The sequence below is a fragment of the Tasmannia lanceolata genome, unplaced genomic scaffold (genome assembly GCF_043159265.1).
Source record: "Tasmannia lanceolata isolate RefF3 unplaced genomic scaffold, GAP_Taslan_0.1 ptg000036l, whole genome shotgun sequence".
NCBI lineage: Eukaryota > Viridiplantae > Streptophyta > Magnoliopsida > Canellales > Winteraceae > Tasmannia > Tasmannia lanceolata.
In genome coordinates, this window is record NW_027518713.1 from 3427501 (window position 1) to 3443322 (window position 15822).

Here is a 15822-nt window from a genome sequence, read left to right on the forward strand (position 1 = left end):
ATCTAAGCTCTAGTCTCAGTAAATCCTGCAATGCAAGGAGCTATTTCCTTTAAACATCTAGCAGCAGGGGACAAGTCTCTGTTCTTCCCTAAAGTCGTTCCTACCAAGAAAGAAAGAAAATTCAGTAATTTCAATAAGAGGGGTTTAAGCTTATCCATATCTGCAATCTCTCAAAGTTGTAAGCCTCAAAAACCCTAAATTTCTCCATTTTTTTTCATATTTAGCATGATGAATGCCTTGAATTTGGAATCATGGTTATTTTTTTTCCTCACAAATATGTGAATTTTAGACTTTGGGTCCTACAGCTGTGGCTGATGAAAATATTACTTGTTTGGGGAAACGCTTGCTCTCGTATTTATTTTTTGAATTCTGGATCTAGATTGATTTGGGTTTCTGATTTAGCGACTCAATCGATTCAGATATGCAATTTTATCGTATTTTGAGTTTTTTGAATAATTGGATTCCATGGACAATCTTTTCATTTTATTTAGAAACTGTGTTGGGATTCAATTCATATTGTGGATTTTGAGTTCAACTTCATGGGTTAATGTAATGATGTTAGATTAAAGGAACTGAGAGTAGAGATCAGTAATTGGATCGCCCTTTTTAAAAATGTAAGTTAAATCTGCCCCAATGTTGCATCACTCTTGGTACAGGTTAAGTTATCTGCACATGTACATACATAGATGTATTGTGTGATAGATACCCTATGGATTAGTTTATCTTTTCAAATGTGCTGTTTAGGCCTTGTTTGTTTAAGATTATGCCAACTGATTGCGAGTCCAAGAAAACCAATTATTGGACTCAAATTTGCATTTAATTTTGAGTCCAATGATTGGTTTTGGACTCACAAGCGGTTGGGATAATCTCAAATGAACAGGGTCTTAGACTTTTTACTGAATACTGACTTAACGTCTTTTTGATGCCTTAGTGACAGCTCCTGAAGCACAGGATGCGTTGAAGCGTGCCCTTGCTAAAAAGGCTGTGGCCCTAGTGAAATCTGGGATGGTGATTGGTCTGGGCACGGGGAGCACAGCATCCCTTGCCATTGAAGAGTTAGGGAAACTGATTAGAGAAAGAAAGGTTACAAGTACTATCCTAACTACCGTTTAACTATATTTGGTTCGTGCCTACAATATATGACTGATGAGGTTGTCTTTCTTTTTAAATCCTATAGAATAATAATCTGGTACTGGATATCTGTGCATAAGACTCATTTAGTTGCTGCATTTCTTGTTGTTCATCACAACACATTTTGTGATGCTAGCTTGGTATTACTTCTAACGATGCCGTTGGCAAATGCAGGAGTCAATAGTGTTGTAAATAATAAGACAGAATGCAAAAAATAGAACAGTCGAATCTGTTGGGCAAGGCACTTCCAGGAAGCTATCTTTAAGATAGTAATTTCCCACGTATAGTTGCAGATGAACTCTTGAAATTCTATCTCCAGGATACAATGCCCAACACTGAGAATTTTAACAAGACTGCACTTCTTGTATTCTCACGAACAGAACCCACTCAGAAAAACTTTTAAATTAGTATGAAAGAAAGAAGAGAATGTCAGAAGAAGAAGATGTCTAACAACTCGGATCGAGTCTTTTTAAAGACTTCGAATCGGTGCAAAAGACACCCTCTTACGAAGAGACTCGCACCCTTCTAAAGAAGATGCGCAACTCTTCAAATATAGCCGTTTAACAGAAAATTGTTTCGGCAATTAAAATTTAAACTGTTTTGTTTAAATGACAGTTATAGCCGTTAGGCTTAACCGTTTTTTTTTCTTCCTCTTCTTCCTTCCTTTCTTTCTTCTTCTTCTTCTTCTATATATCTATATACTATATAGCAGAAGAGAAAAGGAGAGAATTATTTGAATTTCTCCCAAAATTCCAGTGTTAAAAAATGTGGATTCGACGCGGAACACGGTCGAAGAAAATCCTTGTCGACTCGGCGCGGACACGGTTGACGCTGCTAAGAATGCGGTTGACGTGGCCAAATTAGATGAGTCGTTATTTTTATTAAAAAATAAATGAAAAAATACAAAAATCCAAACCCATTTATGTAGGGCCCAACAAATGAATAGTTTAAGATCATCTAACCAAGTGGAAGCCCGCTAATTTTTTGAAAAATACATGCAAGAAAAACATTTTTGATGGGAAATTTTTCTTGGAAAAAATTTGAGTATAATGATATGATTATGATTTAATTGGAGGCATATTCTCATAAATTGAAGGTCCATCTAAGTAAATGTTGAATAGGTTTAGTTTAAGTTATCTTTTTGTTTTTCAGGTGTTAAAAATGTAAGAAAATTTAGAAATATTTTTTAATAACCAAAAGAAAGAGGGTGTATATATCAAAAAGGAGATTTTATATGGTGTAAGCCCTTATAGTCCCTTATTTTTCTAGAAGTACTGTACGGACCACACTAGAGGATGATCCAAACCGTCCATGTGATCCAAACAGTCCATGGCCCATCACATGAACGGTTTGGATCATCCTTTAGTGTGGTCCGTACAGTACTTCTAGAAAAGTAAGGGACTATAAGGGCTTACACCATATAAAAGAATTATATTCTTGTCTTCTTAAATGACTGTCCAGGCACCCAAAATGAGGTAGAGAATAAGACAAGCAAAGCTGCAAAAGTCAGGCTGGAATTGACAACTTCACTGTGCATTGCACTGCCCAAAATAATAATAATAATGTATTTGCCCCTTTGTTTTACTCGGATCACCCCTTGGTTTTACTCGGGACAGCCCTCTCTAGTGTATTTAATTATTTATGACTACTATTTTACATTGGAGGGGCTGTCTCAGGTAATGAAAGGGGGTGTATTTATCATTTCACAAAATCATATTATCAGATCGAGTAAAAAAACGAACTACTTCTTCTTCTTCATGAGTTAGGGTATTATAGAGGGTTTTCTCTGCGGCTTTAGGTACGTTTCTCTCCTGTAAATCTTATCTTTTTTTTTTTTGAATGGTTGAAGTTAGGATGGAATATGAGTTCAAAATGGCCACAAACTCGGCGAGTTCGGGACTCCAAAACACGGCCACCGCAAATCCGCGTCGACTCGGCCGAGTTCCAATCCGAGTCGCCGAGTTTTAAAACACTGCAAAATTCTATGAGAATTACACATCACTTTTTTTGACTTTTTTAACAAAGGCACCCATTCAACCCACATATTTTCATTCCTACCCCCTCCTTTATGCTTTTTAACAAAGGCACCCATTAAAGCCACATAATTTCAATCCTACCCCCTCCTTTATGCTTTTTTAATTATGTAAACCTCTATAGATTGGAGGGCTAGGATTAGCCTATGGAAATGATTTTACGGGCACAACCTATTGATGTTGTGTTCCATCACATGGACGGTTTGGATCAACCTATGATGTGGTCCGTATAGTTCTTTGTCGGCCCGTGCATCGCTAATGGTTTTTTACTAGTATATATTTATATATATATTAATAATTAATATTACTTGAAGTTCATTCATGGTGCTCTCTCAAAGAGAAAGAGCTCCAAATAACTTGAATGAGATGAGTGAATCCATCACCTATTTATAGGTGAAGGAGTGAAGGAGTGAATCTTATATCTTCATGTGGGATTCAACAAATTTCAAATAATTCCCACCAAAGCATTTGAAAAGATTCCAAAATGAAAAAGTGGGGGGGAACTTGCAAAACTCTCAAGACTTTGATTTTTCCCTTCAAATTAATGGAGGGAACTTGCACAAATCTCAAAACTTTGACTTTTCCCTTCAAAATACATTATTGTAATATAATATAATTTATAATGTAAAATGCATTATTAGTAATATAACATAATTTATAATATATAACAATCCCCCAGTATTACTAATGATGAATGTAGAATGCATGAAATGCAAAACTAAAAGTAAACTGAGTATAAGTATAGTGTACTTAGTGGCCTAGGCTTGAACCTTAGGATTGAATATGAGACACAAGGAAACATATTTGCACTATACATGGGTTCTTGGTTCTGTCAAATGGAAGCGAGTTAATGGGCCTTTCCGGAGAAATCCATAGAAAGCGGCCTCTCACTTTCTTACTTGTAAAGGAATACTCATAAGGAATGTCCACAACCGCTCTATCGTTCCACTTTCAAAGCTATGAGTTATGTTAAGAACAAAGTTCAAACTATCTTGTTGTGGAGTCACAGTGCATCTAACCAGATATGAGACTTTAAGAGAAAAAGTTTTACCCCCCAACTATTTCTCAGAATATATAATGCACTGGAATTGCAACCTCACGTTGACATTTCATGGATAATTCTTGATTGAATTACCATTGAACTTTTATGCACATGATTTTCGAATTTAAAGTATTAAACTTTAATTGACATCAATGTGATAGAGTGGGTTTTAACCAATATTATCTCTTTACACCGGTAATAGTCCCATACCTCCCATTATTTTACTGATCTTATCACCTGATAAAGGTTTAGTAAGGGGATCTGCCAACATTTGATCAGTAGGTAAGTATTGAAGTGTGACCTTACCCTTTTCCACAACTCTTCGTATGTGATTATATCTTATAGCAATATGCTTGCTATTATTTGATATTCTTTTGTTTATGGTGTTGTAAATTGCTGCTTGATTATCATTGTATAAAGTGATTGGTCCTTTAGTAAAATTTATAAATGGAATACATCTTAAAAATCTTTTAATCCAAAGTATCTCTTTGTTTGTAAGAGACATAGCAATTAATTCAGATTCCATTGAAGATAATGCTATACATGTTTGTTTCTTAGAGGACCAAGCAAATATGCAACCAACCATAGTAAAATGCCAGCCGCTAGTTGACTTCGAAGTATGTCTATCAGAAGCCCAATTAGCATCACTATAACATTCTAAAACAGAAGTTGTACAATTATAATGCAAGCCATAATTCATGGTATGTTTTAGATATCTCAAAACTCTACTAATTTCATTCCAATGTTCAACACTTTGATTACTAGTAAATCTACTTAACATACCAACTGAACATGTAATGTCTGGTCTAGTATAATTCATGGCATACATTAAGCTACTAATGATTTTAGCATATTCCTTTTGATTTACATGAGACCCAGTGTTGGGTAGTGAGGATCAAAATGAGTCTTAATAGGTTTGCAATGAAAATGATTAAACTTCCTAATTTTTCAATATAATGAGATTGAGTTAAAATATATTTACCATCTCTTTTGATAATTTTAACTCCTAAAATAACATCAGCAGGACCTAAGTCTTCAATGTCAAATATTTGAGTCAAATATCTCTTAGTCTCATTAATGCAATCTATGTTGGAACCAAAAATCAATAAATCATCAACATAAAGAGTAATTAACACATTAAAATCTTTTGTGCTCTTAGAAAAAACACAACTTTCAACTTTACTTCTTTTAAAACCAAAATTTTTAATCTCTTTTCTGAATTTTTTATACCACTGTCTAGGTGCTTGTTTAAGACCATAAAGGGATTTGTTTAGTTTGCATACCTTGTTTTCTTAACCTTTGAAAACATACCCTTCAGGCTGATGAATGTAAATTTCCTCATCAAGATCTCCATTGAGAAACGCAGTCTTGACATCCATTTGATGTACTTTAAGATTGTAGATGGAAGCTATAGCAAACATAGTTCTAATAGAAGTAAATTTAGTAACAGGAGGAAATGTTTCAAAATAATCTAATCCTTCCTTTTGACTATAACCTTTGGCTACTAATCTTGCTTTGTATTTTTCAATACTACCATCAGGTTTGAATTTCTTTTTCAAAACCCACTTACAACCAATGGGTTTAGTATTAGGAGGAAGATCCGCAAGAGTCCATGTATTATTATCATGTATGGATTTGATCTCATCATCCGTAGTTATTTTCCATAATTTGGAATCAGGTAAGGACATAGCTTCTTGAAATGATTTATGATCCTCTTCTAATAAGAATGTAAACATTCCAGGTCCTAGATCTTTTTCAATCCTACGTCTCTTACTTCTTCTCAATACACGCTCAGAATCATTTTCTCCATTAACAGTATCATGCATATGAGATGAACCACTTTCATGAGTCGAATCAAGTAAATTATCAGAAATAGGATCATGAATAGCATTTTGTACTATTGAATAACCATTGTAAACAACATCAGAATCAATTTCTAATTCACTTGATAATTCCTTTTCTAATTCTAACTTATCAGCATCTTTAATAGTTAAATGTTCAAAGTAAATAGCATGAACATATTCAATAACACTATTGGTTTTAAGATTAAGAAATCTAGATGCTTTACTATGCATAGTGTACGCCAAGAAAACAGATTTAACAGCTTTACTTCCTAATTTAGGTCTTTTAACAGTAGCATCTAGCACATATGCAATGCATCCCCAAATTTTGAAATAATCAATATTTAGTTTTCTACAATATAATAACCCATAAGGTGATTTATCATTATTCTTATGCAAAATTCTGTTATAAATATAACAAGATGTATATAAAGCTTCACCCAAAAAACTAAATGGAAGATTAGAATGTAAAAGCATAGTACTTACCATCTCTAGTAAGGTTCTATTCTTCCTTTCTGCTACTCCATGTTGAGGAGAATTAGGAGCAAAAACTTCTCTAACAATACCATTTTGCTCACAAAAAGATATAAATTTATTAGGGTGAAATTCACCACCTCTATCTGATCTATTCTAATCCTTTTAATTTTCTTTCCAGTTTTATTTTCAATCTCCTCTTTAGAGATTTTAAATTTATCAAATGCTTCATCTTTAGTCCTTAGTAAATACACATGTATATTTAGAAAAGTCGTCTATAAAAGTTATAAAATAACGTTTGCCTCCTCTAGTTAATATGTCTTGATTATCACATAAATCTGTATGAATAAGTTCTAACAAAGATGTAGATCTAGTGTAAGATTTAAAATGTACTTTAGCAATTTTAGCTTGTGCACAACATTCACAGGTTTTAGTAGTTATAACAGAACTAGATTTAGGAATCAAATCATGTGAAGCCATACGATTTAAAGCATTACTACCAATGTGTCCTAACCTATAATGCCAGATATATGTCATATCATTTGCATCAATCATATAAGCAGAAATAGAAGCATTCTTATTGATACTTAGCAAGTACATATTGTCCTTAGCATAGCCTTTCCCAACAAATGATCCTTTCTTACTTATGATCACTTTTTGGGAGTTAAACACAACCTTAGACCCATGATCATCAAGTTTCTTAACAGATACAAGACTCTTCTTAAGACTAGGAATGTGATAAACATCTTGAAGTTAACACTTTCCCAGATGTAAGAGGGAGTTGCACAATCCCTTTGCCAACAACAACACTTGTGGAGGAATTTCCCATGAAAACAGTCATGTCTTCATTGATTTCATCATACTTCTTAAAAGCAGATTTGAATAGAGTCACATGGCACGTTGCACCAGAATCAACCCACCAGTTTTCTTCCATGTTGACCATGAGAACCTCAGTAAGCATTGCAACCATGTCGTTTTCAATCACCACATTTGTGTCAACAGATTTCTGTCCTTTGCGATGGCGACAAACTTCATACAAAACAGGGACCTATCTTCTTATTTTTCTCATTTTTCTTGTTGTCTCCTCTCTCTCTTATTTGAAGAGCCTCCATTTTTTTGAACCTGGGTTGGGGTTTAAAGGAAGAAGATACAGGAACTTCAACATTATGAACTTTATCATTCTTTCCTTAATCAACAGATTTTTCTCTATTGCGAGCCTCATATTCAATTTGAATGTGTTGAACCAATTGATCCAAATTAAGAGATTTTCTCTTGTGTTTTAAACGTTTTTGGTAATCCTTCCAAGAAGAAGGTAATTTACCAATAATAGTAGAGACTTGAAAAGTTTCTGAAATTGGTTCCCGGGCATCAGCATATTCAGTTGTAATATCATTGAGTTCATTAACTTGATCAATAATAGGCTTGAAATCAACCATTCTGAACTCAACATATTTGTTAACAAGGAAAGATTTATTTCCGGCATCTTCATGAACATACCTTCGCTGAATTGCTGCCCACAATTCAAAAGCAGTGGAGTACTTGTGAAACACGTTGAAGAGCGAATTCGTCATAGCCTGCAGAATGGTGAAGCGACAGATATAGTTATCTTCCAGCCATTTCTTTTGCCCATCATTAAGTTCGCTGGTACTTTCTCCTGACTGATTGTGTGGATATGGCGTGCTCAGCACATAGGCATCCTTTGCAATCGTGAGTTGATAGAAGATCTTCAAACTCTAGCGTTTGTAATTTGGACCATTGAATTGCTCAAGCCTTTCCACATTCTGAACTTGCGTTTTGACAATTGTAGAATTCATATCGGAATAATTACTATCTTAAAAATAGCTTCCTGGAAGTGCCTTGCCCAACAGATTCGACTGTTCTATTTTCTGCATTCTGTCTTATTATTTACAGCGATTAGTTGATTTGATATTACGATACAAATTTCTCTATTTAAAAACTTACTTTTTGGTGGAGACCTCTTCTCAACAATTTTCCATCTTTATTTATTCATATTTGGTTAATTAAGAACTACAATATATCATGAGAAAAAATATGCAACATGAAAACTAAAAAAGACCAAAAAAAAAAAAAAACAACTAGAAAATACTCATCTCTGTCCAAATTAATATCAGTTGAGCTACTTCCATTATTATCAAAATGAACAATAAAACAAACTGGTGTATCGTTATAATCTCAATAAATTTTGCCATGGGAAAAAAATGTCAAGATGGTCAGTAGTTGCTGCATGGATCTCAATGCTTTTTTTCTTATCACATTATCCAGTGAGAAGCTGAGGATTAAAACGATTATCAGGAATATATACTTTGACATATAAGTTCCAATGAGTCATAAACTCGGATATTCAGCCCCATTTTTAGCTTCCTTGATACAAAATTTTATTTTTGTTACTTAGAATTTTGTTAATCTGGTGTAATCATTGGACATTGCAAATAATGGTTCATGCCGTCCAGAATTTTCATGGGTTACAATTAAACATAGTCTCTGAGATTTCATGAGAAAACCTTTGACTCTTCGAGGAAGCTAATCTAGCCTAATGTGAATCCAATTTAAAAAATAGCAAGAAACTAGTCTGAAGTTGTACTCTTCAAGAAGCTTATCTAGACCTTTCTTCAAATCCACTAAAAATTAATAAATTTCATGATAATGCAAAAGGAGTAGAGCACAACATTTCAAACCATTGGAGTACTTAGGCCACCTTTGCTAGGATTACCATTTAAAATTTCTCACAAATTTTACCTGCGAATTTTGGGCTACTTTTTTGCCCCTCAAAACTGAGATCTTGCAAAATCGTTAGAAATAGTCATTGTAGATCTTGAAAACATAATCAAATAAGCTATGCAGCACCTAAAACAATTTCATTGGAAAAGGTTATGCATTCTGGAAGTTTCTGCATCAATTTGAGGGCCTATCATTTTCTAACTGCATCAATTTTGTCCCAGTTGGTGAGAAACCGTCCTCAAGCTACGTTGTCTCTGTGCATGGTGTAATGTAAGAGTAACTTTTGTTTTGAAAAATTCACTGACAGTTATTGGTGAAATCCTTTTCAACAAATTAAATAATTGGAGTAAGGGCTACATAAACTTTCACACGTTAATTGTGACCCCGTAGTCAGAACTTCTCTCATGATTCCTAGAAAACAGAGTTGTCTTCTCTATACTAGAAGTTCGTAGGAAATCTAGCAACAGAATTTTGGAAGTCTCTGCATATTTAATCTTGGTTTTTGCTGAAAAGTACTTTTAGGAACTGCAACTAGTCATCTTCGTCACCAATATGTTCCCTGTCAATTCTATTAGGATGTCTACTAAGAATGAGATAGTCAGAAGACCCTCGGGAAACCTGTATTCCTCATCGTTTTAATTGTTCATGTCCTCCTCATCATAATACTCTTCATTGCCTCTTCTTGATCTTTCAATACATCCGAGTACTTGAACAACTGTTTGAGCCAATCCAAGACTCCTTTGACACGTGTCTCGCTTTCAAATTCTGGACTGCCTAACTTCTACATCTGCAGCACTTTAAAGTGGGCCACGTGTCACGCCTTGAGAACCTCGGGACATGTGGCAGGTGCTGCAAGCACGCTAGGGCGAACCTCGCACGCGTGCAAGGCTAAATCGGAAACTGAATCACATCATATCAGATATTGATTGTATAGAAATATAAATCAATATCCAGAGCGAAATAACAATTATCAAAGCATTTTAAAGCACATCTATTGATGGGCATGACTAAAAGATATACGAAACATACTATCAAAATCATAATGTGTAGCCATAGCTCCCGCACAGATGCTCATAAAATAGAAGGCAATAAACTATCGCTGCAGATCAGGCATGTACAAAGCAGATACATTTATACATGGTCGATTATTTTTTGGGAAAAATACAGATACACCCCCTCTAGTTTCTGACACATTCAACTCTAACCTTGACTTTCAAAATGTGACAAGTACACCCCCAAAGTTTTTTTAACGTGACAGAGTAGATGGCGAGGCGGAAATGACCAAAATGCCCTCGTCTTCCCTAACTGAAAATTAGGGTTTTCAGAATTGAAAGCTGAAAATTAGGGTTTGATTCAAAACCTAATTTATTTATCCACATCAACCCTCGATTTAGGAGTTTTATTGTCATCATTCACACCATTATCATGATTTGCACATAAACCCTAATATTTTAGGGCTTTTTTTTTGTTTTTATCAATGTTTTTTCCTTGAAATGTGGGTTTTATGTAGCCATGGGGTGGGGTTTCATTGTTTATGGTGGTGACGGGGGCGGTGGACTGAGGTGCGACGGCGGCGGCGGGAAATGGCGTAACCCTAATCCCTCTACAAATGAGGGTATTTCTGTCCTCAAAATATTAACCACGGTTAGTTTCAGTTTTTCCATCAGGTTAAACTGACGGACAATTGACGGAGGGGGTGTACTTGTCACCTTTTGAAACCTTAGGGGGTGTACTTGTCACATTTTGAAAGTCAGGGTTAGAGTTGAATGTGTCAGAAACTAGAGGGGGTGTAAATGTAATTTTCCCTTATTTTTTTCCTACCTCCATTGACAAGAGGACTAACGTATTTTTGTGCCATTGGCGGGCTTACTGATATTGTCCAACTCTTAATGAGCCAGATACGAGCAACACCGAAGTGTTGACTTCGTAACTAAAATTCTTACATACCTAGGAGTTTCAAAGCACATCTCAGTGCATAATATATATAACCAAAAGCATGGGAAACAATGCAAGTTTTTACATAAATAATCTTTTTGTTAACTTACTAACTTCTCCAAAAGCCTAAGCTATTGGAGAAAGGCATTATTTATCTTTTATACTTTAACACTCCCCCGCATGTGTGGCCCACTTGGCAAACACGTGGCACATGTGGTCCCACTTTAGGCCGACCATCACATGTGGATTTTTGCTATCCGGGAGGTTTGAACTCAAGACCTTTGGCTCTGATACCATGTTAACTTACCAACTTCGGCAAAATCCTAAGCTATTGGAGAAAGGCGTTATTTATCTTTTATACTTTAACACTTTTCATGCACATGCAAAGAGAATCCTATAACTGTGCTGAATTACTCACCTATAAACACTTTCGCTTTTCCCTTATTCTTCTTCCTTCCTGGTTCTGAATCACCCAATACAAAATGATTATCACAAAACTTGTCCACTAAGTTCCAAACCATTTGCCTTAGTCAAGAAAAATCAATCTTCCATATCTTTTTCTACACAGGGAATCTCAAAATCTTCCCAACATAAAAGTTGGCCCATTTACTAATACCTACAACTTTCATGTTGGTCACTTCGGCGAATTCTCGCTGGAGACGACCTGAAAAATAAAATTACATTCCGCTGATTTTTAAAGAGGGTTTCAAGGCTTGCTGAAAATTTTCACATGCTATATCTCTTGACACGCAGAGATTTTCAAAAAGTACCCAACATGAAAGTTGGTCCTTTCATCAGTACCTACAACTTTCATATTGGTCACTCCGGCGAATTCCCGCCGGAGATGGCCGGAAAAATCACATTTTTATTCGGATTAATGAAAGAGGGTTTCAAGTTCTGCTGAAATTTTAGATTTAGTGTAACTCTTTCTACACACAGATTTGGAACATGTCATAAACATGAAAGATGTTCAATTTATTATTCTCTAAAACATTTATGTTTAGAACTCAACTCTCGACGGAGATGGCCAGAAAACATGAAAGCCACAATTTTAAACTCTTTTTTAGCAGATTCTTAAAATTAACATAATTTACTCAAATCTTAACCTAATTTTGCAAAACTTCTATGAATTTTGATCTACAGAAAAAATTCTACAACTTTCATGTTGAACTTTCCGGCCAAATCTGACCGGAAAAGTTCGAAAACAAGAAAGTTCAGTTAAAAGCACAAAAATATCATTTTTTACACAAATTTCTTGTTTACCTTTGGATTTTCTTCCACTGTTTCTTCTCCTCCTTGATTTTTTTTAATCTTAAACTTGCAAAAGCTTTAGCATTAACTCAGAAGTTTGATCAAATCCCATAGCTTTTCTTCTCCACCTTTTTTTCTCAATTTTTTCTTGATTTTCTTTTCAATTTTTTAAGTTTTATATTTCTTAATCTTAAGCTGCTAATGACTACCAGCATTCCAAGTGTCACTCACTCTCAGTCTCTCTCTTACTCATGAAGTTACAGACATTTTGTATTTAAAATGTTTAGACACAAAATTTCATTTTTGCCCTTTGGGCATTTATATGTATATTACATTTTTATCCTTTGCATCCTTTTTACCCATTTACACTTAGTTATTTAGGTCAATGACATCCAAATCCTTTTGGAAATTTACCAATATATCCTTAAATACTTATTTAGTTACTAAGCTGCACTTTGATTACACTAAGTTCTTAATTACTTTTGTTAATGAAAACTCTAAATTAAGGTATTTCATTCTCCCCTCCTTATAACAAGTTCGTCATCGAAATTTCAAAACAACTTATTACTTTTAACTAATAAAGTAGTAAACAAACTGAAAGATATTAAATAGTTATACATAATATAGCTAATCTATTTATACACATTGGCTCAATATACTGCCCATACCAGTTTAGTGGACTCACATAGTTACTGATATAAAGATATAAGCTAACTATACTGTCCCATAGCAGTACGGTTAATTGACATTCTAACACATAATAATATATATGTATCATTTCATTCTAATATATAATGTAGTTAATTTATCTAATGCGCACAGATTCACTATACTGTCCCTTACCAGTTCAATGAACTCACATACTGATACAAATATATAAGCCTATACTCTCCCATGCCAGTATAGTTAACTCACACACCTATGCCTATTAATGAAGCACAACTACTTATTCTTATCTCTAACCAGTGGCGTTCCCTGTATACTCGGGTTTTTCCATTAGTTTCTTTTCGCACAATTGCCTTGTGTGTTGATGTGGCCCAAGGTTGGAGCAAGGTTTTAAATTTCGGTTTCGGTGTCAGTTTCGGGCCGAAATTTTCTGCCGAAATCATGTAAAAATGGCTAAAAACAAAATTTCGGTTGGTGACATTTCGGCGAAATTTCAGAATTTTGGTGAAATTTCGCCGAAATCTTGTAAAGAAACGACTTAATGTAAATTTCGTTTCGGTCGCGGCCGAAACCGAAATATTTTGGCCATTAAAACCATAATTCGCCAAAATCTTGTAGACATGTTTGATACTCAAGTTCCTTATTCAAATTCAAGATGAATATGAAAAAAATCTTATCCCTACAAACACCTGTTGATCTGCTCCTTCAACGTTCTTTGGTGCATTGCCTTGATTAGATCGAAGCTTCTTCCAAGAACCAACATGAGGAATCCAGAAAATTAGATTTCAGTGGCTCCTATGCCAACTAAATGTAGCACATGTTGCAATATAAGAACATAATAATGTCTGCAAATTGAAAGGGAAATAGATGACATTTGATAAAAGTACCACCAGAGCTGTTCGTGCAACCTCTAGAAGAAAACAAATGAAAATTCAGACTTTCGAAAACTTCCGATCATAGTGGAATGTAGCCTCACCATACTACACAATGTTTGCATACAAATAATGTGATCATGATATAAGGATTCTAAATGTAGCTTCAAACTAACTCTAGTCATCTTTTTCAGCATGACACATGTTTCCAAAGCCAATAAGCATTTTGGTAATCTAGTGAGTCTTACATGAACAGAATAGCAAGAAACTGGTCCAAACTTGGACTCTCAGAAACCCAGAAAAATGATAGTTCAGAAGACCTGAACTCCAACTTTCCAAAAGAATTGGAGCATCACGGGCCCTCTGCTGACTTTACGATTTTGAATTCTTCATAATTTTTATTAGCAAACTTTGGGACACTTATTGAGGCCTGAAGCATATAATTATTGCAAAATACATATAAAGAGTCTCCGTTGATCTTGAAAAGATCTTTGAAACAATCATGTTTTTTTTAATATTCTGAAACAATTATGTGTAAAAAAAGTATCTTTGAAACAAGCTAGGGATTGATTTGTGAATTTTGTACTTAGAATGGATACTTGATAAAAAAATAAAATATACGTCCTAGAAGTTTCTTCATCACTTTGAAGGGATCTCATTTTCTAACTATCATTAACTTTTCTTTGCTACTTGTATTTTACAGTATGCCTCAATATGTGTTAGGTAGTAATCTCAGTCTGAACTTTTAATTTATTTTTGTCGTTTGTCATTTGTGCTGTTTTTTGTTTTGTGAATTTTTGTGTGTTTCCCATCCCTTTGCAGTTGAAAGATGTTGTGGCAGTGGGAGCAAATTACCAGTCACGAGTTCTTGCTAGACAGTTTGGTGTAAAGACTGTAAGTTCGAATCTAGCATGCATATATCAATGGACCTTCATTTTCTTTTATCTGATTGGGTAGATGAAGTGGAAATCTACCCCATCAAATTGACCCTCTGCCTCGTAATCGTTAAGTTAGAGATAAGTCAATGACCGGTTGGTCACCGAGCTTAGCAAAAACTGTTGCGACATTACTATGTGTCATGGCGCTGCTCTTCTTTACTTCATTGCTCACAAACATGGTTTTAAGTTTCGGCCGAAATACCGAAATTTCCACCGAAATTTCGGATTTTGGCCGGGACAGAAACCGAAATTTATACCGAAATTTTAAGATTTACTCTGAAATTACCGAAATTTCGTTTTCGGTTGAGGCCGAAACTGAAACTGAAATTTCAAACCTTGCTCACAAAGCATTCTATGCCACCAGTACAGCTCAATGATGTCCCACACCCAAGAGAAAGCTACGTTTTTGTGATAATTGGCCCTCTATGGGGAGCACCATTTACTTTTTATCTAAAACTTTTCTGGCATGTATATTTTGTTCTGAACCACTGTGTAACCAGATGCCCTTGCCTGCAGGTTGATTTGAACGATATTAATCGGATTGACATTGCGTTTGATGGGGTAGATGAAGTGGACATCCATAAAAACCTATTAAAGGTCACTGTCTTTATACTGAACTCTTTGAATTTTTCCTGCATCTATTTGTATTCTTATTGACAACTTCTAGATTTGGAAATCATGTTGTCCTAAATTTGGTGTTATTCCTTCTTTTTCTTGTACATTGATTCCTCGTTTTACCTTACCAGGGTGGGGGTGCTGCTCATACAATGCAAAAGGTAACTTGATATGTATCTGAAGAGAAGTTAACTAGTTGATTTTGGTCGTGTGTGTGTGTGTGTGTGCGAGATATATATATATATATATATATATATATATATATATATATAGAGAGAGAGAGAG

General features: G+C 34.8%; 1 protein-coding gene across 1 annotated transcript in view; it reads left to right on the top strand.

Annotated features, from left to right (window-relative positions):
* LOC143859728 (uncharacterized) overlaps positions 1-15822 on the top strand; it is a 49109-nt gene that overhangs the window by 320 nt on the left and 32967 nt on the right. Inside the window, exons 1-5 of the mRNA XM_077370381.1 lie at positions 1-178; positions 932-1083; positions 14807-14878; positions 15439-15519; positions 15669-15698. The exon at positions 1-178 is cut by the window's left edge and continues 320 nt beyond it. Of these exons, the coding sequence (XP_077226496.1) occupies positions 31-178; positions 932-1083; positions 14807-14878; positions 15439-15519; positions 15669-15698 (483 nt within the window). The 5' untranslated portion in view covers positions 1-30. The remainder of the gene's footprint in view (positions 179-931; positions 1084-14806; positions 14879-15438; positions 15520-15668; positions 15699-15822) is intronic.